The sequence below is a fragment of the Salmo salar genome, chromosome ssa18 (assembly GCF_905237065.1).
Source record: "Salmo salar chromosome ssa18, Ssal_v3.1, whole genome shotgun sequence".
NCBI classification, from domain to species: Eukaryota; Metazoa; Chordata; class Actinopteri; order Salmoniformes; family Salmonidae; genus Salmo; species Salmo salar.
The window spans coordinates 70,951,573-70,975,475 of NC_059459.1; the positions used below are offsets into that span (position 1 = coordinate 70,951,573).

Genomic DNA, 23,903 nt, shown 5'->3' on the forward strand with positions numbered 1-23,903 from the left:
TGGCACACACTTTTCTACATAGTGTGTGGTTGAGAGTAACGCCCTATATGGAAGACGGTGTCTCTCCTTTAGCTGTGTTGACTGTGTCAGTGAGTTATATCTGTATCCCTCTACAGTACTGAATGTCTCATTTAGCTGTGCTATTGTGTTAGTGTGTTGACTGTGTACGTCAGTGTACAGTACCTGTCTCTTAACTGTGTTCCCTGCTAGCTGTGTTGACAGTGTCAGTGAGTTTTCTGTCTGTATCCATGTGCAGTACTGTATATCTCAGTATTTACTCTGTGTTCCCAGTGGCTCAGGGCCAGACACAGATAGGCCAACCAGTATAATACCCTGTCTGTTCCCACACACACACACACACACACACACACACACACTGCTCTTACAGCCGCTCAACACAATCCTATTTATAACCATCACAACCCACCATGCTTCCCTCCTTCATTCATGTTTCACATGCTGGGTCCATTTAGCTATGGGTTGTAGGGTTGGACCTTGTGTTGTTTTGGTGCTGCCCTCAGGTGTGTGTGAGGGGGAGAGTGTGTTTGTGTGTGAGGGGGAGAGAGTGTTTGTGTTAGGGGGAGAGAGTGTTTGTGTTAGGGGGAGAGTGTGTTTGTGTTATGGGGAGAGTGTGTGTGTTTGTGTGAGAGAGAGACGTGGTGTTTGTGTGGGACTGAGGCTGGTGTAGTTGTGTGGGTGGGTGGAGGTGTGGGTGTGTGTGTGTGTGGGTGGGTGGGTGGGTGGGTGGGTGTGTGGGGGGGTGGGTGTATCCATTTTAGATCCCCCCCCCCAATGTATCTAATGATCTCTTTCACAACTCCTATTGACTCATGTTTTGTAACCCAGTCTCAACATGTCATTGCATTTTGAAAACACCATCACAGTTTAACTAAGGTTTTTTACAATATAGCACCACATTAGGCTGCTGTAACAACACCCATTAGTTACTGTATGGATGCATCCCAAAGAGCACACTGTTCCCTACACAGTCCCACAGTGCTCTGGTCAAAGGTAGTGCACTACATTGTGAATAGGGTGTCATTTGGGATGTGTTATATGTGTTTTGGTTCTCCAGCCACACAATCTGTTATTCAGACAATCATATCTCCTTTTCATATACTTGTCATTTTACATAACCAACCAATCTCCAGCACATGAATCTCTGTATTCATTGTTCATTTAGAGGCTTTACTGGTAATTGGTGTCCATAACTACACACACGTACACACACACACACACACACACACACACACACACACACACACACACACACACACACACACACACACACACGACTGGTTGAATTAACAGCATGAATGTAGACGGTTGCCATCCAGAACAAGACAACAACAACAACTCAGTACTCCAACTCCCTGAACTAAAGCGTTCAGAGAGTACTCTCTGTGAAAGTAAAACGGGTGTTGTCGGTGCCTCTGCTAGTCTATAGACAGTAAGGCAAATTGAGAACAGGAGAGTCCCTCCTATTTAGAGAACAGTAATATGTTCCACATATCCTCTCAGAAAAAGGTCAATGTATCGGCTCACAAATTACTACTCTGATTTCAAATGAAATCACATTTTATTTGTCACATGCGCCGAATACCACACGTGTAGACCTTACAGTGAAATGCTTACTTACAAGCCCTTAACCAACAATGCAGTTGTAAGAAAAATAATTAAAACAAATAATTAAAGAGCAGCAGTAAAATTACAATACCGAGGCTATATACAGGGGGTACCAGTACAGAGTCAGTGTGCGGGGGCACCGGTTAGTCAAGGTAATTGAGGTAATATGTACATGTAGGTAGAGTTATTAAAGTGACTATGCATAGATAACAAACAGAGAGTAGCAGCAGCGTAAAAGGGGGGGGGTGCAAATAGTCGAGATAGCCATTTGATTAGATGTTCAGGAGTCTTATGGTTTGTGAGTTGAAGCTGTTTTGAAGCATCTTGGATCTAGACTTGGCGCTCCGGTACTGCTTGCCGTGCGGTAGCAGAGAGAACAGTTTATGACTAGGGTGGCTGGAGTCTTTGACAATTTTTAGGGCCTTCCTCTGACACCGCCTGGTATAGAGGTCCTGGATGGCAGGAAGCTTGGCCCCAGTGATGTACTGGGCTGTTCGCACTACCCTATGTGTAGTGCCTTGCGGTCGGAGGCCGAGCAGTTGCCATACCATGCAGTGACGCAACCAGTCAGAATGCTCTCGATGGGGCAGCTGTAGAACTTTTTGAGGATTCGATGTCCAGACAAGCTCTCTATTTATTCTCTACATGCATGGTGGATACCCTACGCTCCTGTGACCGTCCGGGATTCGAACCCTGGTCCTGTGTTGGCCCACTGAGCAAAAGCCTCCCATCAGTTTTCTTAATGTACTACCAGTCCATAATCACAGCTCTCTCCATTATTTTTTTACTGTCTAGTCAATAGCTATCAAGCCCTAGCAGTAGATTACAGATCACATTGCTGCTGCTCATTTCTGAAAATGTTGTTTTGATGCCACTGTCTGATGTACGCTGCAGTCAGATTTGTAGACATCTGATGGAAGTTGTGGTTTAAAGTTAAATGGTTTCTGTTGCGATCAGCTGCATATATATATATATATATATATATATACACTGCTCAAAAAAATAAAGGGAACACTGAAATAACACATCCTAGATCTGAATGAATGAAATAATCTTATTAAATACTTTTATCTTTACATAGTTGAATGTGCTGACAACAAAATCACACAAAAATAATCAATGGAAATCCAATTTATCAACCCATGGAGGTCTGGATTTGGAGTCACACTCAAAATTAAAGTGGAAAACCACACTACAGGCTGATCCAAGTTTGATGTAATGTCCATAAAACAAGTCAAAATGAGGCTCAGTAGTGTGTGTGGCCTCCACGTGCCTGTATGACCTCCCTACAACGCCTGGGCATGCTCCTGATGAGGTGGCGGATGGTGTCCTGAGGGATCTCCTCCCAGACCTGGACTAAAGCATCCGCCAACTCCTGGACAGTCTGTGGTGCAACGTGGCGTTGGTGGATGGAGCGAGACATGATGTCCCAGATGTGCTCAATTGGATTCAGGTCTGGGGAACGGGCGGGCCAGTCCATAGCATCAATGCCTTCCTCTTGCAGGAACTGCTGACACACTCCAGCCACATGAGGTCTAGCATTGTCTTGCATTAGGAGGAACCCAGGGCCAACCGCACCAGCATATGGTCTCACAAAGGGTCTGAGGATCTCATCTCGGTACCTAATGGCAGTCAGGCTACCTCTGGCGAGCACATGGAGGGCTGTGCGGCCCCCCAAAGAAATGCCACCCCACACCATGACTGACCGAACGCCAAACCGGTCATGCTGGAGGATGTTGCAGGCAGCAGAACGTTCTCCACGGCGTCTCCAGACCCTGTCACGTCTGTCACATGTGCTCAGTGTGAACCTGCTTTCATCTGTGAAGAGCACAGGGCGCCAGTGGCGAATTTACCAATCTTGGTGTTCTCTGGCAAATGCCAAACGTCCTGCACGGTGTTGGGCTGTAAGCACAACCCCCACCTGTGGACGTCGGGCCCTCATACCACCCTCATGGAGTCTGTTTCTGACCGTTTGAGCAGACACATGCACATTTGTGGCCTGCTGGAGGTCATTTTGCAGGGCTCTGGCAGTGCTCCTCCTTGCACAAAGGCGGAGGTAGCGGTCCTGCTGCTGGGTTGTTGCCCTCCTACGGCCTCCTCCACGTCTCCTGATGTACTGGCCTGTCTCCTGGTAGCGCCTCCATGCTCTGGACACTACTCTGACAGACACAGCAAACCTTCTTGCCACAGCTCGCATTGATGTGCCATCCTGGATGAACTGCACTACCTGAGCCACTTGTGTGGGTTGAAGACTCCATCTCATGCTACCACTAGAGTGAAAGCACTGCCAGCATTCAAAAGTGACCAAAACATCAGCCAGGAAGCATAGGAACTGAGAAGTGGTCTGTGGTTACCACCTGCAGAACCACTCCTTTATTGGGGCTGTCTTGCTAATTGCCTATAATTTCCACCTGTTGTCTATTCCATTTGCACAACAGCATGTGAAATTTATTGTCAATCAGTGTTGCTTCCTAAGTGGACAGTTTGATTTCACAGAAGTGTGATTGACTTGGAGTTACATTGTGTTGTTTAAGTGTTCCCTTTATTTTTTTGAGCAGTATATATATATATATATATACATACAATATTTATAAGCGATTGGACTTTGACTTCACGTTGTTGTTTACACTATAGGTATGGTTTACTGTATATTGGGCTTTGTATCATTCACTTTCTCACTATTGTCAATAACATAACATTATACGAGCACGATGTGCATTTGATTTGGAGAGACTAATTTAGATTCAATTTGTCATTCACACTGAAGTTAGGCGTTTGATTTTTTTTGGCTTTGCAGACTTCCTCACTAAACGCTGCCAAGATATCTGGCAGCTCCCTGGTGGCCTCCTATAGCTACTGTTCATATCTGGCTATCTGGATTGGCAACAGATGCAAGACCTTAATTTGATCACTCTTTTGTTGATGAGAATTTCCTGCATGGCATATTTGAGTTTTAAAAAGGCTTCTGAAGTTTGTAATTGCACTTACATTTTTAGACTTGATTTGCTCTAACGAATAATGTGTCAATCCCTACAAAAATGTTAATTATTTATATTCCACATAATCATTCACATCATTCACACTTCCTGTTGCTGCAGAATTATTTCCCTGCTGTAGCAAACTGTCTCAAATTAAGATCCTACATCTGTATAGCAATATCCCCTAGCGTAAAGGTCAAATATGTTTGTGTGTGTGTGTATGTATGTATGTATGTATGTGTGTGTTTGGGGGGAAGGGGGCGTCTGCCTGTGTGTGTTTGGAGGGAAAGGGGAGATCTGCCTGTGTGTTTGGAGGGAAGGGGGGGGCTCTGCCTGTGTGTGTGTGTTTGGAGGGAAAGGGGTGCCTGTGTGTGTTTGTCAAGGAAGTGAACGAGCGATATTCATGAACAGGTTCACCATAACGGTCTCACAGAAATGAAAAGAAAACAGTGTGAAGCGTTGAGTGACAGACAGAAAAGATTGATATTGAGAGAGAGAGTGGAGAGAGAGAGATAGCCGTCCTTTTCTACAGTTTCTTATTTAGAAGCATAGGCAATCTATGTTTACCTCATCCTGAGAGAGAGAGAGAGAGAGCTTTGGCACCTCTCAATATCTCCATGGTGGCTAGAGTCGCTTGTTCTATTCCTTTAGACATTTTGTCCTTCTTTCTCTCTCTCTCTTTGTTTTGCCTCTTCTCAAAGGCATACTTGTTCAGAACCGAACAGATCTTTACTCTCACGCTTGCAGACACAGAAAAGCTTACACACACACACACACACACACACACACACACACACACACACACACACACACACACACAGTATGGAAGACAAAGAGCAGGTTGCTGTATCTGTGTCAGCTGGAGACCACTCTGCAGAGCTGCCTACAGGGCAAGATTCATGACAATAAATGACAACCTGCAAACACATAGCGGACATGTTGGAAAAACAACAACAACCCCCTGAATACCGAAGACCGAGAATTTAAGCAATATCTTCATTATTATGATCCAATATACAGTATATCCATGTTGTAATCTCAATTACTGTGTGTGTTTTAACCCTTCACTTCTGTATAGATGTTGTGCTATTCTTAGACGATCAGCACAGCTGAGGAATTCCTTTAGAAGAGAGCTCTGTTTATTATGGGCAGTAAAGATGTAGGATCTTCATTCGAGAGTTTGCTACAGCAGGAAAATAATCCTGCAGCAACAGGAAATGTGAATTATTATGGGGATTATAATTAATGGACATATTTGTGTGGGTTGATACATTCTTCGCAAGGGAAAATCAGGTCTGAAATTTAAAAGTGGAAATTATAAACTTCAGAAGCCTTTCTACAGTTGAAGTCGGAAGTTTACATACACTTAGGTTGGAGTCAGTAACAACTCGGTTTTCAACCACTCCACAAATTTCTTGTGAACAAACTATAGTTTTGGCAAGTCAGTTAGGACATCTACTTTGTGCATGACGCAATTGTTTACAGACAGATTATTTCACTGTATCACAATTCCAGTGGGTCAGAAGTTTACATACACCAAGTTGACTGTGCCTTTAAACAGCTTGGAAAATTCCAGAAAATGATGTCATGGCTTTAGAAGCTTCTGATGGGCTAATTGACATACTTTGAATCAATTGGAGGTGTACCTGTGGATGTATTTCAAGGCCTACCTTCAAGCTCAGTGCCTCTTTGCTTGACATCATGGGAAAATCAAAAGATATCAGCCAAGCCCTCAGAAAATAAATTGTAACCTCCATAAATCTGGTTCATCCTTGGGAGCAATTTCCAAACACCTGAAGGTACCACAGTCATCTGTGCAAACAATAGTATGCAGGTATAAACACCATGGAACCACGCAGTCGTCATACTGCTCAGGAAGGAGACCCGTTCTGTCTCCTAGAGATGAACGTATTTTGGTGCGGAAAGTGCAAATCAATCCCAGAACAACAGCAAAGGACCTTGTGAAGATGCTGGAGGAAACAGGCACAAAAGTATCTATATCTACAGTAAAACGACTCCTATATCGACATAACCTGAAAGGCCGCTCAGCAAGGAAGAAGCCACTGCTCCAAAACCGCCATAAAAAAGACAGACTACGGTTTGCAACTGCATGGGGACAAATATCGTACTTTTTGGAGAAATGTCCTCTGGTCTGATGAAACAAAAATAGAACTGTTTGGCCATAATGACCATTGTTATGTTTGGGGGAAAAAGGGGGAGGCTTGCAAGCCAAAGAACACTATCCCAACCGTGAAGCACGGGGGTGGCACCATCACGTTGTGGGGGTGCTTTGCTGCAGGAGGGACTGGTGCACTTCACAAAATAGATGTCATCATGAGGCAGGAAAATTATGTGGATATATTGAAGCAACATCTCAAGACATCAGTCAGGAAGTTAAAGCTTGGTTGCAAATGGGTCTTCCAAATGGACAATGACCCCAAGTATTCTCCCAAAGTTGTGGCAAAATGGCTTAAGGACAACAAAGTCAAGGTATTGGAGTGGCCATCACAAAGCCCTGACCTCAATCCTATTGAAAATTTGTGGGCAGAACTGAAAAAGCAGGTGCGAGCAAGGAGGCCTACAAACCTTACTCCGTTACACCAGCACTGTCAGGAGGAATGGGCCAAAATTCACCCAACTTATTGTGGGAAGCTTGTGGAAGGCTACCCGAAACGTTTGACCCAAATTAAACAATTTAAAGGCAATGCTACCAAATACTAATTGAGTGTATGTAAACTTCTGACCAACTGGGAATTTGATGAAAGAAACAAAAGCTGAAATAAATCATTCTCTCTACTATTATTCTGACATTTCACATTCTTAAAATATAGTGGTTATCCTAACTGACCTAAGACAGGGAATTTTTACTAGGATTAAATGTCAGGAATTGTGAAAAACTGAGTTGAAATGTATTTGGGTATGTAAACTTCTGACTTCAACTGTATATAATAGGCCATGTATTCGTTGAAGCACAACCCTTCCTTTGCATTGTATTACACAGTTGAACCTGGAAGAACTGTCTGAGAATCTCTGATTCGTCCCCACTCCCTCTACAAAATCTGAAATCTTATTTAGCTATTAATCCCCCTCTCATGTTGCATACCCTTGAGAACACACACACACACACACACACACACACACACACACACACACACACACACACACACACACACACACACACACACACACACACACTACACAGCAAATAGTTTAACCTTAAACATCTCAACCTTTCACCCTACATTCCAAATTTAGACTGCCTCAGTGTGTGTGTTTGTGTGTGTGTGTTGTTTGTCAGGCGCATAGCCAGTAGAAAGAGAAGCCAAATGAGAAAGGGGAGCCCCTGCCAACATGATTGTTTACCCCGCTTTCCATTACACTGGAAGCTTGTTGTTGGATGAAGAGAGAGAGAGAGAGAGAGAGAGAGAGAGATATAAAAAGGAGATAAAAAGGAGCGGGAGGGGAAATAAAGAGAGAGGGGGAATAACAAGGGAGCAAGGGGTGAAGAATAGGGGGAGAGTTATAAAATACAGAGAGAGAAGGTGACAGAGAAAGGTGGAGAGAGAGTGAAAGCAGACGGAGAAACAGACAGATAGACAAAGGTATTAGAGAGAGGTAAGAGAAAGATGAATGCAGAGGGCAAGAGAGGGAGAGAGTGAGAGCTAGAGATAAAATAGATATATTATTGAGAAAAGAGAGAGTGAGATCCAGGTGCTCTGTTAGTTATTCAGCTCATGTCTGACTGCAGGTGTTTTTAGAGACTGACTGGCCTCTCAGAGGGGTTGAACAATGCAGGCTGAGTAAGCCACACACATTTCCACACACACAAACGCACACACCTGGGTGTGTGAGCTGTATCTGTACAGTCGCGTTATCAGCACCCAGCAGAAACATAGCAGTACAGGGACACGCCTCAGTGAACAGCAGCACGTGAGCTATAGATAAAGGTAGAGACCGAATATCCTGGAGCCACCCAGAAATAAGTTCAAATAATGGAAAAGTAACGTACGACTCCACAACTCTGATATTCTCCCACAGGGATTCACTTACTATAACAGTGCTTTTTCATAGAAAAAATACATAAAATAAAAAATAATAATTGTTGATTTCAATAGGCAGATAACTGTGTCAGGGTAATTCTAATAGAACGGGTGTCCATAACTCTGGTCCTTGAGGGCTGTAGAGTCCACAGGTTTTCATCAGGCTCTGTTCACTATGGCCTATAATAGGTAAAATGTGTGTCGTCTGTTGACTACAGGCCAGGGGTGTGTCGTCTGTTGACTACAGGCCAGGGGTGTGTCGTCTGTTGACTAAAGGCCAGGGGGTATGTCGTCTGTTGACTAAAGGCCAGGGGTGTGTCACCTGTTGACTAAAGGCCAGGGGTGTGTCGTCTGTTGACTAAAGGCCAGGGGTATGTCGTCTGTTGACTAAAGGCCAGGGGTGTGTCGTCTGTTGACTAAAGGCCAGGGGTATGTCGTCTGTGGACTAAAGGCCAGGGGTATGTCGTCTGTTGACTAAAGGCCAGGGGTGATGTCGTCTGTTGACTAAAGGCCAGGGGAATGTCGTCTGTTGTCTAAAGGCCAGGGGATAGCTGTCTGTTGTCTAAAGGCCAGGTGTGTGGAGTTGGCTCTCTGGCCAGTCAGTCAATGATTGATCAATGAAGGGTGAACAGAGAACCAACAGAGACCTGGAAGGGACACAGCTGATCTCAAGGGCACTGACCTGTATTACCTTGTATCAAAGCAATATCTACTGTAGCCACGTAAATACCATCCACTCCACAACAGAAAGATGTGATTTCTGGAAAGCTAAAGAATAGCATCCACTTGAGGGAGATGAGATTGTGTGGTGAAAAGCATCCAGAAAGATTTGTTTCCTCAGATTACTCACTGATCCTTTAGCTGTGTTTCTATGTTCTTCTGTTCTGTTCTGATTCATGATCCTCTTCAGATTGATGATCCTCTTCTGTTGGCAGAACCAATCGAGAGATCTGGGCTCATATTTATCAAGCGTCTCAGAGAAGAAGTGCTGAGCTGATCTAGGATCAGCGATTTAGATCATAATGAATCAAATTATTATGAACAGGGAGGACCTGATCCTTGATCAGTTTTTGTACTCTGAGACGCCTGATGGTTAGAGGCCCATATCTGTGTCACTACTCCTTGTAACACTTGGTAGTCTCTGTAGTGGAAGAAGTCTATCCAGTTGGCAGAGTAATGAGGTAGAATGGTTCGAAAGGTTGTTGACATTTCGCATATTGGTCCAAGGCTGCCTGATAGCGGTTCAAAGACCTGGCACCGTGGCAGTCAAAGCTCACTTGAGAGAGCTGAACTATTCTATCACAGAGTAATATTGTAGTCCTTGATGGTAAATCAACAAGTGTTTACTTCACTGAAGCTACACTTACAGTATTCCTCATACCTGGGTTGCATTCACTGGAGAGCATAATAATATAAATATCAGATAGATCAGATAGAAATATATTATGTAGAACAGATATACTTCTATGGAGTGAGCATATGGAATTGGCCATTGTTACCTTGTGTTGATTTTATAGTGTACGATTTCTAGTGTTGATTCAGGTGTTAAATTAACACTAATTTGTGTAAAATAACCCCAGTGTTGGTGTAAAGACAACCAGCGTTAAATCAAAACCACGTCCGCCATTCTCATATTTCCCAGCATGCTCTATTACAGTTACATTTTTGAATTGTTTGTTTCAATATTTCAATATCTATACTTATTGCACCCGTTACTGAAATGGTTGTTCCAGTTTAGATACTTCAGGGCATGGTTTCCCAAACTCGGTCATGGAGACCCCAAGGCGTGCACGTTTTGGTTTTTGCCCTGGCGCTACACAGATGATTTTACATAATTAACTCATCATTACGCTTTAATTATTTGAATCAGCTGTGTAGTACTAGGTCAAAAACCAAAACGTTCACCTCTTGGAGTCCCCAGGACAGAGATTGGGAAACACTGCTGGGTAGTCTTATGTCTTAGTCTCCCCAACCCGGCAGTCATTCTGAATGCAGGTTTGGGGTGAATAAAAATGATAACTGTTGGATATCCCCACGCTGGCTGGGTTCCAAGATGTAAGATGGCGCCGGACTGGATGGCCACCATATTGAAAGCTCCGAGCCAACTTTGCTATTTAATGATTTTTTTCTATTTTCACAAAGGGTATCCGCTATCATTTCTTCCAACCGACTTGCCAATGTACAGCCACTTGATAATAAGATGGATGACCTCGGATTTGCAACCAACCGGACTCTCGAAACTGCAATATTCTCTGCTTTTCAGAAAGATGTCTCTTGAACAAGATACCCCCCTGGCTATACAACTCGATGGCTTCTCCATTCACCGTGGGGACAGGACAGTGCAGTTGGGGAAATCATCAACAGCTTGTGTGCTGACTCGTTCACCCGTCTTGGAATACCTGATGGTCAAATGCTGACCCTTTACCTCCCGAGGGAGTTTTCAGCTATTATCGTGACTTTTGAATACATACCACCTCAGGACAAGAAAAATAACAAGCTGGCACTTAACGAACTGTACCAGGCTATAACCAAGCAGTTATAGCCTGCACATTGACTTCGGTCGCCAGTTTACGGTGTTTCCTCCGACACATTGGTGCGGCTGGCTTCCGGGTTAAGTGAGTACTGTGTCAAGAAGCAGTGCAGCTTGGCAGGGTCGTGTTTCGGTGGACGCATGGCTCTCGACCTCTGCCTCTCCCGAGTCTGTGCGGGAGTTGCAGCGATGGGACAAGACTGTACCTACCAATTGGATATCACAAAAGTGGGGAGAAAAAGGGGTGCAAAGTCAAAAATAAAATGATAAAAAAACTTTTTTTATATGAAATATGAAAACATTTACAAAAAACTACTTACATCCAGAGTCTGCTATTCTGGTTGCCGGTGAATTTTAATTCCACGTCGTTAAGAAATGTGATACCCAATTTACATCAACACGTCTCCCTCACCACTAGGGGAGATAAAGTCCTAGGACACTGTTATTCTACCCACAAGCAAGCATGCAAGGCCCTCCCTTGTCGGCCATTCGGCAAATCAGATCATGACTCCGTACTTCTGGTTCCTGTTTACAAGCAGAAGCTCAAACAAGAATTACCCGTCACTCGCTCTGTAGTGAAATGGTCACCAGAATCATAGATTATGCTACAGGATTATGCTGATTATACTGATTGGAATATGTTTCGGGACTCCGCCGATTACATCAACATGCTAACCACCTCCATCACCGGCTTCATTAGGAAATGCATTATCGACATTGTCCCCACAGTAAAGGTTCGCTGCTTCCCCAATCAAAGGCCCTGGATTAACACTGAGGTTGACGATAAACTAAAGGATAGTGCTGCCGCACACAGGTCTATCGCAGACAACCCTGAGGCTATGGCTGAGGACAGGAACAAGTACACAATATGACCTCCGCAGAGCAAAAGGTCAATATAGGAATTAGATGGAATCATACTACATAGGCTCTGACACCCGCCGCATGTGGCAGAGGCTACAGTCATTACGGATTACGAAGGAAGACCCAGCCATGATCTGCCCAATGATGCCTCTCTACCAGACAAACTCAATGCATTATATGCACACTTTGACAATAACAAGATTGTGCCGGATGTGAGGGCCGCCAATGACTCAGAAGATTGGATGATCTCGCTCTAAGGCCGACGTAAGGGAAGTCTTTAATCAGGTCAACCGATGGTATTCCAGGGCGCGTTCTCAGGAGCATGTGCAGAACAGCTGGCAGGCATTTTCACGGTAATTTTCAACCTCTTCTTGTCCCAGTCTGTAATCCCCACATTCATGTCCCCATTCTTGTCCCCCAGAACACCATTGTCCCCTCCAAACTCATGACCAAGCTTAGGAACCTGGGACTGAACACCTCCCTCTGCAACTGGATCCTGTACTTCCTGACAGGCCAACCTCAGGTGGTGAGGGTAGGCAACATCAACTCCGCCATGCTGACCCTCAGGAGTGTGTGCTTAGTCCCCTCCTGTATTCACTGTTCACCCACGACTGTCTGGCCACGCATGACTCCAACACCATCATCATGTTTGCTAACGAAACGATGGTGGTAGGCCTGATCACTGGCGACAATGAGACAGCCTACAGGGAGGAGGTCAGTGACCTGGTAGTGTGGGGCTGGAACAACAACCTCTCCCTCAACGTCAGTACGACCAAGGAGCTGATAGTGGACTACAGAAAATGGGGGTCGAGCACGCGCCCATCCACATCGACAGGACTGCAGTGGAGCAAGTCGAAAGTTTCAAGTTCTTTTGTGTCTAAATCACTAGGAACTAAAAATGGTCCACACACATGCTTACAGTCGTGAAGAAGGCGTGACAACGCCTCTTCCCCCTCAGGAGGTTGAAAAGGTTTGGCATGGGCCCTCAAATCCTCAAAAAGTTATAGAGCTGTACCATTGAGAGCATCTTGACTGGCTGCATCACTGCTTGGTATGGAAGTAGCACCGCCCACGATCGCATAACACTACAGAGGGTGGTGCGGACAGCCTGGTACATCACTCGGACCGGGCTCCTTGCCATCCAGGACCTCTATACTGACTCTACACACATGCACACCAACTCACATACTATCGTCATCTACGCTTCTGCTACTCTGTTTATCATATATCCTGATGTCTAGTCACCTTACCCCTATACATATCTATCACTCCAGTATCCCTGCCCATTGTAAATATGGTACTGGAACTGACCCTGTATATAGCTTACTTCGTGTTCATTGTGTTCTTCTTATTTTATAACTTGTGTTTTTGTTCTACCTTGTTATTTTTAGTATTACATTGTTATTGATTACTGCATTGTTGGGGTTAGAGCTTACAAGAAAGGCATTTCACTGTACTTGTGCATGTGACATTGAAACTTGAATTACACATCACTTTGCAAGTCAGGATAATGTGACTTGGAGGTCTGATGTTGCCTGTAAATCATGAGTTTCAGGCCACTCTATTAGGGTAAAACTAGGCCCTCAAATTAAGTCCTTATGAAATGTGTGTTGTATTGTGTTAAATCCTTTTTAATTTTAATGATTTTTTTTTTCTTTTGGAAAAGTTTTATTGTTGCATTTCCTTTAAAACAGCTCATATTTTTGCACATCATTTTATACACATAAAAACGACATAAAAGTATAAAACACAGTATTTTAATTTTACATTTGTTAAAAAGTACATGTTGTTAGAAACAACCATGAATAAAAGTACTTTTTCTGGTAAAAAAAAACATCCAGTTCTGTAAAAGCCATTTAAAATGTGTACAAATGGTTTAACTAAGGTAAAACATTTTTAAGACATGAAAAACATGTCAAAAAGTCACTTTGTTAAAAGGCTGTCTTCGGTCCTTTGTACAGGAACAGGGTGAGTCCTTATCAAACTCGCCTCCTCCTGCTCCTCCGAATCAATTTCCGTCCTGTCCGTCGGGGCCCAGAGGAGATGCCTCCCCTAGGCGCATCGCCCTAGGAGCCGCAGCACTGTCAGGCCGTGGCCGCCGGGGCCTTGGGTGTTGTGGGGGACCCTTCGCCTGGGGTCGAGGCCCCCTTTCTTCTGTACCACCCCAGGGTGGTCTCTACTCGTTTCGCTACCAGCAGGTTGCGGGAGGACCACAGTGCATCCTTCAGACACGTGAGGGTGGGCCAGAGCTTGGTGAAGACCTTCGGTGGAATAGGCCTTCGGCCCACCCCATACAGCACGAGCTGGGACGTTAGGTCCTCCCCTGCTGGCAGACACGGGGAGACCAGGGGGCCTGCTTCCTTCCACAGGTCCCTGGCGGCTGTGAGTGCCCCACTAACTCATCTTGGCCGCAGCCTGGTCGGGGGCATGCGGGTGTCCTCACCATGCCCCCGGGAGTGCATAACGGCCCTGACCGAGAGGATCTCATGGGCGACCATCCAGGACAGGTCCCGGTGCCGGTTCAGCCTAGCAGGATGGGCCACGTTGCGCCAAACTGTTGTGGGCTCGCCTGTAGCAAGCCCGCGCACTGGACACACTGGTTCCCGCTACTGCACAAGAGAGAGAAGAGAGCGGTGTTTAGTTAAAACCGTGACTGCCTCTTTTTCCAGTTTAAAATGTCTTAAAAACATTTGGAGCTGGACGTAGTGTGTGGGGAGCAGGAAAGAGACTGGGGCTCGCAGGTCGACCGGGATCAGCCTCAGGGTCCTGAGGTAAGATCCCAGCCAGAACCGTACGAGGGCCTGGGTCTTGTTGTTGACCGGGGAGGTGGCAAGAGTGCGATGTAACGCTGTGTAGCGGCTGCCCAGGAACAAGTAGAAGTCAGGCAAGCCTTAATGATAAAATATTTGATAAGGATCTCACTTAGTGAAGGTCACAGTACTGAAAATGGATGAATGCAACAAAAAAATGTCTCTTCACAAACAAATACAGTCATGGGTGATAACTCTACAATTCACTCGAAAGGCAAGGCACTCTGGGAAATATTCAAATATGGCTTTACACAAAGCAATGTGTTAATTTTAACACTGATAAGTGTGGACCTGTATAGACACTGGACCAGTTTTATATTTCACACTCTCAGTGTTGCTTTAACACTGGGAGTATTTGCTGTGCAGTGCGCAACATTTCTATCTCACGTTTTCAGAATGTTGCGCCCTCCTGAACGCAATCATGCCGCCTACATAAGCTTCATGATTTTTAAACTGAACACATTGAGTTACATATGGCCGCTGTACTGACTACTCTACCGAACGGTCAGATTATATCCAAAGCCTGTGTAAACACAATTATCCAGCGAGAGCTATTTCCTGATGCGTAAAAGCTGATTTGCGTGTCAGGCTACCAAGCGCTTCAGGACCGATAACGGAAGCTAAGCAGCTGTTGAATAACATCCATAATACAAAGAGCAAACTGTTGAGAGCTAGAGACAGAGATATACATAGAAAGATAGGGGGGGGGTTCAGCAGCCAACAGTCTCTTAGCTCCCCATCTCTCTCTCTCCCTCTCTCACTCCATCTCTATGTAGTGACAGACGGTCCCTCCTGTGCAGTTTAACCATTTTTACACGCTCTAAAACACACTGACTCACACACAGGGAGAATGAGGGAGTGAGAGGGTGAGAGAGTGTGCTTGAGAGAGAGAGGGCAATAGAGGAAAAGAGAGAGACCGAGAGAGAGAGAAGAGATAAAGAGGGGCGGACAGAGATAGAAGGAGGGTGGGAGCAAAAGAGAAATGAACAGAGAGAGATAGCAAATGACAAATTGGCTGTATATACATACAGTGCCTTAAGAAAGTATTCATACCCCTTGAATTTTTTTTAAAATTGCGATTGTTTTGTCACTGGCCTAGACCAAGTTCAAAGTGGAATGTTTTTCAATAGTTTTACAAATTAATTACAAATGACAAGCTGAAATGTCTTGAATCAGCAAGTATTCAACCCCTTCATGGCAGCCCTAAATAAATTCAAGAGTAAAAATGAGCTTAACAAGTTACCTAATACATTGAATAGACTCGCTCTGTGTGCAATAATACTGTTTACATGATTTTTTTTTAATGACTACCTCATCTCTGTACCCAACTCATAAAATTATCTGTAAGGTCCCTCAGTCGAGCATCGAGATTCAACCACAAAGACCAGGAAGGTTTTCCAATGCCTCGCAAAGAAGGGCACTCACCATGAGGCCAGTGTTAACTTTAAAACAGTTAAAGAGTTTAATGGTTGTGATGAGAGAGAGAGAGGCTTATGCATAATCAACCTAGCGGCTAGTCACATGACTGAATGATTGCCACATTCCAGTCGATAGCTAACCAACTAGCTCTGGCACATGACACATTGTGGCTGATCATTTTGTGAAACAGTGGGATGCAATGCTGCTGCCTGTGTAGAGCTCCAGTCTGAAGTAGTGCACTATATAGGGAATTTGGGATGATGTCACTGTTTGTTGATTTGCAGAGAGCTGATTGACATTGTTATCCAAGATTATGGCTTGTATTGTAATTAATTACTTGTGTACAACCAAATTGTACCGGGTGATTGTCTCTCTGATTATTATTCCGTTACCATTCCATACAATTACTTTCCTGTCATGTGGCATTAGATTTGACATCTAGTCGCTCGCTATTAAAATGTTAATTTCAGTATTTGAAAGTAATAATATTATGAAGGGGATAAAATATCTTCTACATTCTGAATAATGGAGTGGAATAAAGACGCTTGTGATGTGGTAGCATCGCCGCATCCGGCTCACGTATCTATGCTGTCAGCAAGGGTTGGAATCCAGCCTACTGTCCTTTAAAACAACCTCTATCTTCACCCACTGTCATCCTCTCTCTCGCTCTATCCTCTCTGTCTAAAAATTGAAAATGTCATACAAATCTATATATGTGACCCAGCACCCCTTTTCAGTCTCATGTAGCAACATTTGAAATTGTGTTTTTCACATTGGATAAAAGTTGAGATTCTACAAAAACACTGCAGTTGAGCAACAATGGGAAAGTAGTTCTGCTTTGAAAGTTGATAAACTTGTAACCCCACTTTTGACAAAATTAGCCTTGAATGTTTTGGTACACATACTGGAGAGCTCTTCTTTGTCTACACCCATTCAGCATTGTTCACACCCTCTTAAGCCTTAGCCTCACCCATCTCTTTAAGGATTCACATGTGTGGCCATGTGCTTAGCAGAGTGAGCAAGGTAGTGTAGTAAACAACCAAAGATTTCAAGAGTAAAAGTGGTGAAGATAGTAGTCTACAATAAGGAAAAACTCCATGTAAAAATACACTTTATCTAGTCTTTGGCCTACATCCTAATCTGACTTTGGTGCAGGTCATGTTGTTCTTCACATTACCATCTTCGGTAAACACACACTATATCAAATAAATATGTTTATTTGTGACATGCACAGGATACAGAAGGTGTATTTTTTAATGTGTGAAATGGTTACTTGCATAGTAGCAATATCAAAAACAGAAAGTGTCCAGATAATATATTTATCATTATTAGATGATGCTTACCCAGACACACTTGTCTAAATTGATGGGTCATGTGAAAGAGAGGCTATATAGCCATCCCCCAGCCACATCTAGCTACGTGGATGGGTCTCAAATGTCTACACCTGTTCACATGTTCATTAAATAAAATAAATGGCCGTCATCACCCCAAGACACACCTGGCTAACTTGATGGGCCATGTACTCATCTGGTGAAGTGGAGTCTTGTTTGGACATGTAAATTAGCTGCTAAACAATGAACCATAATGCCAAGCCATACAGTACTAGCAATACAAATGGATGGTCATATTGTAGCACCCCATATTATCGGCATATTCAACAGCGTTTTTGAGAAGTATATTACCTTCAACAGTGTTATCTTGTGATCAAGCCGTCAATGTTTTGTGATTATTGGTGTTGTAAAAATGTTAGCTAACGTGTTAGCAATTAGCATGTTTGACATTTCAGTGGAAATACTACTATTTGATAAGCGGTTTAGTAAACAAAGTAAGTCCGGTATTATCGGCATACCCAGTTATTGGCCACCTTACTATTTTGTTAAATTACATGATATATCCGTTTAATTTTGTTCAAAAAAGAGACAATAACCTCATATCCGAAGTGTTTACTAGATAGTTGGCTCGTCTTCCAGTAAAAAAAATGACTTGCCTGTCAACTTTTCATTGCGTAGCCTGGTGCGCCCTCCTGTAGACTCTTAAAAATCTTATTCAGCATTGTAACCAAATAATGTGTCATTATTTGTTTTACAGATGAATCTTATGTTTTGAGAACGTAGATAACAGTTTAATACTAACATAAATGAGTATGAATAATTTAGGTAAAAAGTTGGATATTAAATGATGTGTGGTCTGTCCCGCAGTCAACTTTCCTATATACAGCGTGTCCCACAAAATGTGTGTGTGTGTGTATATGTCTATATATATATATATATATATATATAAATAAAACCTAACTTAACTTACATAAACTGCAATGAAAATCGGTGGTCAACTAGCTAGAAGGGTGTCTTAAGTCGCAAAACGTACAGTTATTTTTCAGTCCATTTAAATGTTGAGATCAAGGTGATTTAATTCTCCAACCGCTAGAGAGTGTCTGCAGTTGTGGGGAAAATTAGCTAGCTAGCCACCATGCATGAAATGCTGTAGTATGAATCTGCAGGTAGCTAAAGCTAACCAACAAGGTTCAATGTTAACTAGCTAGCTGACATTAGGCCATAACTAGCAATGCAAAAGATTTCTGAGATACAAATAATATTACTACACAGATCATACATGTAACGTTAGCTAGCGAGCCAGCCAGCTAATGTTTCACTGATTTCAAAACTCGGTCAACTTCTTCCATGACAACAACACTGTTGATCAGCATTTCTTCCCCATCACTGTCATCAAATCACATTCTATTTGTCACATACACGTGTTTAGCAGATGTTATTGCGGGTGTAGAGAAATGCTTGTGTTTCTAGCTCCCAACAGTGCAGTAATATCTAACAAGTAATATCTAACAATACACACAATCCAAAGTAAAGGAATGGGATTAAGAATATATAAATATTTGGACGAGCAATATCAGAGCGCCATAGACAGAGATACAGTAGAATAGAATACAGTATATACATATGAGATGAGTAATGCAAGACATATAAACATTATTAAAGTGACTAGTGTTCCAATTATTAAAGTGGCCAGTGATTTCAAGTCTGTATATAGGGCAGCAGCCTCTAATGTGCTAGTGATGTCTATTTAACAGTCTGATGGCCTTGAAATAGAAACTGTTTTTCAATCTCTCGGTCCAAGCTTTGATGCACTTGTACTGACCTTGCCTTCTGGATGATAGCGCGGTGAACAGGCAGTGGCTCAGGTGCTTTTTGTCCTTAATGATCTTTTTGGCCTTCCATGTTTCATCGGGTGCTGTCGGTGTCCTGGAGGGCAGGTACTTTTTCCCCGGTGATGCGTTGGGCAGATCGCACCACCCTCTGGAGAGCCCTGCAGTTGAGGGCGGTGCAATTGCCGTACCAGGCGGTGATACAGCCCAACAGGATGCTCTCAATTGTGCATCTGTAAAAGTTTGTAAGGGTTTATGTGCCATGCCACATTTCTTCAGCCTCCTGATGTTGAAGAGGCGCTGTTGCGCCTTGTTTCCTTCTCCACGGTGCTCCAGTCGATGTGGATAGGGGGCTGCTCCCTCTGCTGTTTCCTGAAGTCCACGATCAGCTCCTTTGTTTTGTTGACGTTGGGTGAGGTTTTTATCCTGGCACCACAATCCCAGGGCCCTCACCTCCTCCTCATTGTTGGTAATCAGGCCTACTACTGTTGTGTCGTCTGCAAACTTGATGATTGAGTTGGAGGCGTGCGTGGCCATGCAGTCATGGGTGAACAGGGAGTACAGGAGAGGGCTGAGCACGCATCCTTGTGGGGCCCCAGTGTTGAGGATCAGCGAAGTGGTGGTGTGTGTTTCCTACCTTCACCACCTGGGGGCGGCCCGTCAGGAAGTCCAGAACCCAGTTGCACAGGGCGGGGTTCAGACCCAGGGCCGCGAGCTTAATGATGAGCTTGGTGTGTACTATGGTGTTGAATGCTGAGCTATAGTCAATGAACAGCATTCTTATATAGGTATTCCTCTTGTCCAGATGGGCTAGAGCAGTGTGCAGTGTGATGGCGATTGCATAGTCTGTGGAGTGGGGTGGTAAGCAAATTGCAGTGGGTCTAGGGTGTCAGGTAAGGTAGAGGTGATATGATCCTTGACTAGTTTCTCAAAGCACTTCTTGATGTCAGAAGTGAGTGCTACAAGGCAAAGGCGATAGTCATTTCGTTCAGTTACCTTTGCTTTCTTGGGTACAGGAACAATGGTGGACATCTTGAAGCAACATCAGAAGACTCTACATTGTCTGGTTCCTTTTTAAAAAAATGTTATACATAAATCAGGGATTTCCTCATCTTCTCATTCATTAAAAATGTTATACATAAATCAGGGATTTCCTCATCTTCTCGTTCATTTTCGAAGTCAGAGAGAGTCAGTATGCACGATCGTCCTCAAGAAAGTAGTCCGTCACAACTTTTTCCCACTGATCTTTGTCAATAGCACCTGCTAAATTCAGGGCAGCAATGTTGTTGAGAGCAGTAGAAACACTTGCAGTTCTCCATGATATCTTTCAAAAAAGCTGCGGTAGCAAGGATTATCTGCACATACTGAGAAGCTCATGTTATAGACAGAAGCATGCTACATGGCAGACCAATCCGAACTCATCTCTCGGGCATGTCCAGTCCATCCATGGCAAGCGGGATGGTTCTTGTATTTTTCTGTGGCTGAACCAACTAGGCTTGTAATTTAACATTTGTATTTGTATTTACAGATGCATACAAGTTTGTTATTAAGGCACATGAAAGTCCACATGTTCCAGGAGGCGTTTCAGCCAAAAAACACATATTGATGAGAATGATTAATTTCCTGAAATGGGTAACATATTTAAAAACGTAACCTTCTTCTTCTCTGAGGGATATCTTGTCCCTAAATTGCAACAGCCTAATGGAATAGAAAACACAAATCTAGGGAAGGGATGTGCCAATGGTTAGCCACAAGCCAAGCTACAACCCGCCATGTCATCATCCATCAGCTTTCAATGTGCACTTCCTCATTTCAGACAGGCTACTGTTTTGGGCATGGTCGTTTTGATATGGAAAGAATACAAAAACAGGCTATATTAGGCTCACAAGTTGATGATGTGGTATTTATCAAACAGTGACAGTGATGATTATATTAAGACGATTCAGGAGTACTCAACCTCCAAGTCGCTGTGTAGAGAGATATGTAGGGGGGAGATAGAGAGAGACGGGCAGAGTGTTGAGGGATGTTCTCTGTGTTTGAGACACACAGGCACCTTAGGGGCCACACACACACACACTGGGATTACAGTTGAATAATGTCACCTTGGCACTGCATTCTGCCTAATGTGGCCTACGTACATCCCTCTCTGCTTGTTCTGTCCTCTCTCTCTCTCTCTCTCTCACGCTATCCCTCCATCATCCCTTATTCTTCCCAGTTAATTATATTGCTAACTTTAATTAGTAAATCACTTCCATGAAGTCCCGCGGAACTGCGAAAGTCCCAGTGGATAAAGGCAGAGTGTGTGTGTGTGTGTGTGTGTGTGTGCGTGCACGTTAGAGAGACGCTTGAATTGTGATGTCTATTCATTCATAAACGTGTTTATCTTCTCTAGGACTTGAACAAGTGACGCCATGACGACGGAGATGCAGGAGATCGCCATCACAGAGGAAAAACCTTTACTTCCTGGTCAGCCCGATCCTACAAAGGTACACACACATGCTGTACACACACACAGGCACATACACACATACATACACGCTGCCGCATGCAGGCTGACACATCCAGCCTTCAGAAAGTATTTACACCACTTGATTTCTTCCACATTTTGTTGTGTTACAATGTGGGATTAAAATGGATTGAATTGTCTTTTTTTTTGTCAACGATCTACACAGAATACTCTGTAATATCAAATTGGAAGAAAAAGTATAAGATTTGTTAAATAAAAAATACTAATATATCTTGATTTAGATAAGTATTCATCCCCCTGAGTCAATACATGTTAGAATCACCTTTGGCAGTGATTACAGCTGTGAGTCTTTCTGGGTACATTTCTAAACGCTTTGCACATCTGGATTGTATAATATTTGCACATTATTGAAAAATTCTTCAAACTCTGTCAAGTTGGTTTTTGATCATTGCTACAAAGCCATTTTCAAGTCTTGCAATAGATTTTCAAGCTGATTTAAGTCAGTACTAGGCCACTCAGGAACATTCAATGCCGTCTTGGTAAGCAACTCCAGTGTATATTTGACCTTGTGTTTTAGGTTATTTTCCTGCTGAAAGGTGTTGGAAAGCAGACTGAACCAGGTTTTCCTCTAGGATTTTTCCTATGCTTATCTCTGTTCCGTTTATTTTTATCATAAATTAACTAGTCCTTGCCGAAGATAAGCATACCCATAACATGATGCAGCCACCACCATGCTTGAAAATATGAAAAGTGCTACTCAGTGATGTGTTGCGTTGGATTTACCCCAAACATAACACTTTGTATTCAGGACATAAAGTACATTTCTTTGCCACATCTTTTGCAGTTTTACTTAAGTGCCTTATTTCAAACAGGATGCATGTTTTGGAATCTTTTTATTTTGTACAGGCTTCCTTCTTTTCACTCTGTCAGTTAGGGTAGTATTGTGCAGTAACTACAATGTTGTTGATCCATCCTCAGTTGTCTCCTATCACAGCCGTTAAACTGTAACTGTTTTAAAGTCATGGTGAAATCTCCTTCATCTCCGGCAACTGAGTTAGGAAGGACGCCCGTATCTTTGTAGTGACTGGATGTATTGATACACCGTCCATAGTGTGATTAATAACTTCACCATGCTCAGAGGGATATTCAATGTCTACTTATTTATTTTTTGCCATCTACCAATAGGTGTCCTTCTTTGCGTGGTATTGTGAAACCTCCCTGGTCTTTGTGGTTGAATCTGTGTTTGAAATTCACTGCTGGACTGAGGGACCTTACAAATAATTGTATGTGTGGGGTACAGGGATCAAAAATCATGTTAAACACCATTATAGCCCATGCAACCTATTATGTGACTTGTTAAGCACATTTTTACTCCTGAACATATTTAGCCTTGCCATAACAAAGGGGTTGAATACTTATTGACTCAAGACATTTCAGCTAGCCATTTAAAACATTTTTAAAATGTCTAAAAACATAATTCCACTTTGACATTATGGTGTATTGCGTGTGACAAAAAACATCTTAATTTAATACATTTTAAATCGGCAACAAAATGTAGACAAAGTTAAGGGGTGTGTGTGTGCATGTGTGACTGCATGTGTTCTCGTGTGTGTACTTGTGTAGCTGCTGGTCTAGGCTGGCTCAGACATGAGAGCTTGGTTGATGTCATAGCCCTGAGGGTGTGTAAGATGAGAAGCTCTTCTTCTGTTGTTGTGCAGAACAGAGCTGGAGAGGAGGGTTGAGATGTGTTGTCTCAGTGCTGCCATCTGCTGACGGTGGACTGTTAGGGGAATTACAGACTCAAATGAATGATCCAGGACCATATTCCAAAAGTGTCTCAGAGTAGGAGTGCTAATCTAAGACTTCAGGTCCGCCGTGTCCATAATCATAATACGTTGATCTTATTCATTATGATGTAAAAGATAGAAACTGACCCTACTTTTTGAAGACGGGCACAGGACTCATGTTAGTGGGTTGATACTGTGAAAAGTATTTTCCAATGAACAGCTGTA

At 43.3% G+C, this 23,903-nt stretch overlaps 1 protein-coding gene across 1 annotated transcript in view; it reads left to right on the plus strand.

Moving 5' to 3' along the window:
- ndrg2 (NDRG family member 2) overlaps nt 1–23,903 on the plus strand; it is a 37,882-nt gene that overhangs the window by 2,430 nt on the left and 11,549 nt on the right. The window contains exon 2 of the mRNA XM_014156516.2: nt 21,817–21,910. Within this exon, the coding sequence (XP_014011991.1) occupies nt 21,836–21,910 (75 nt within the window). The 5' untranslated portion in view covers nt 21,817–21,835. The remainder of the gene's footprint in view (nt 1–21,816; nt 21,911–23,903) is intronic.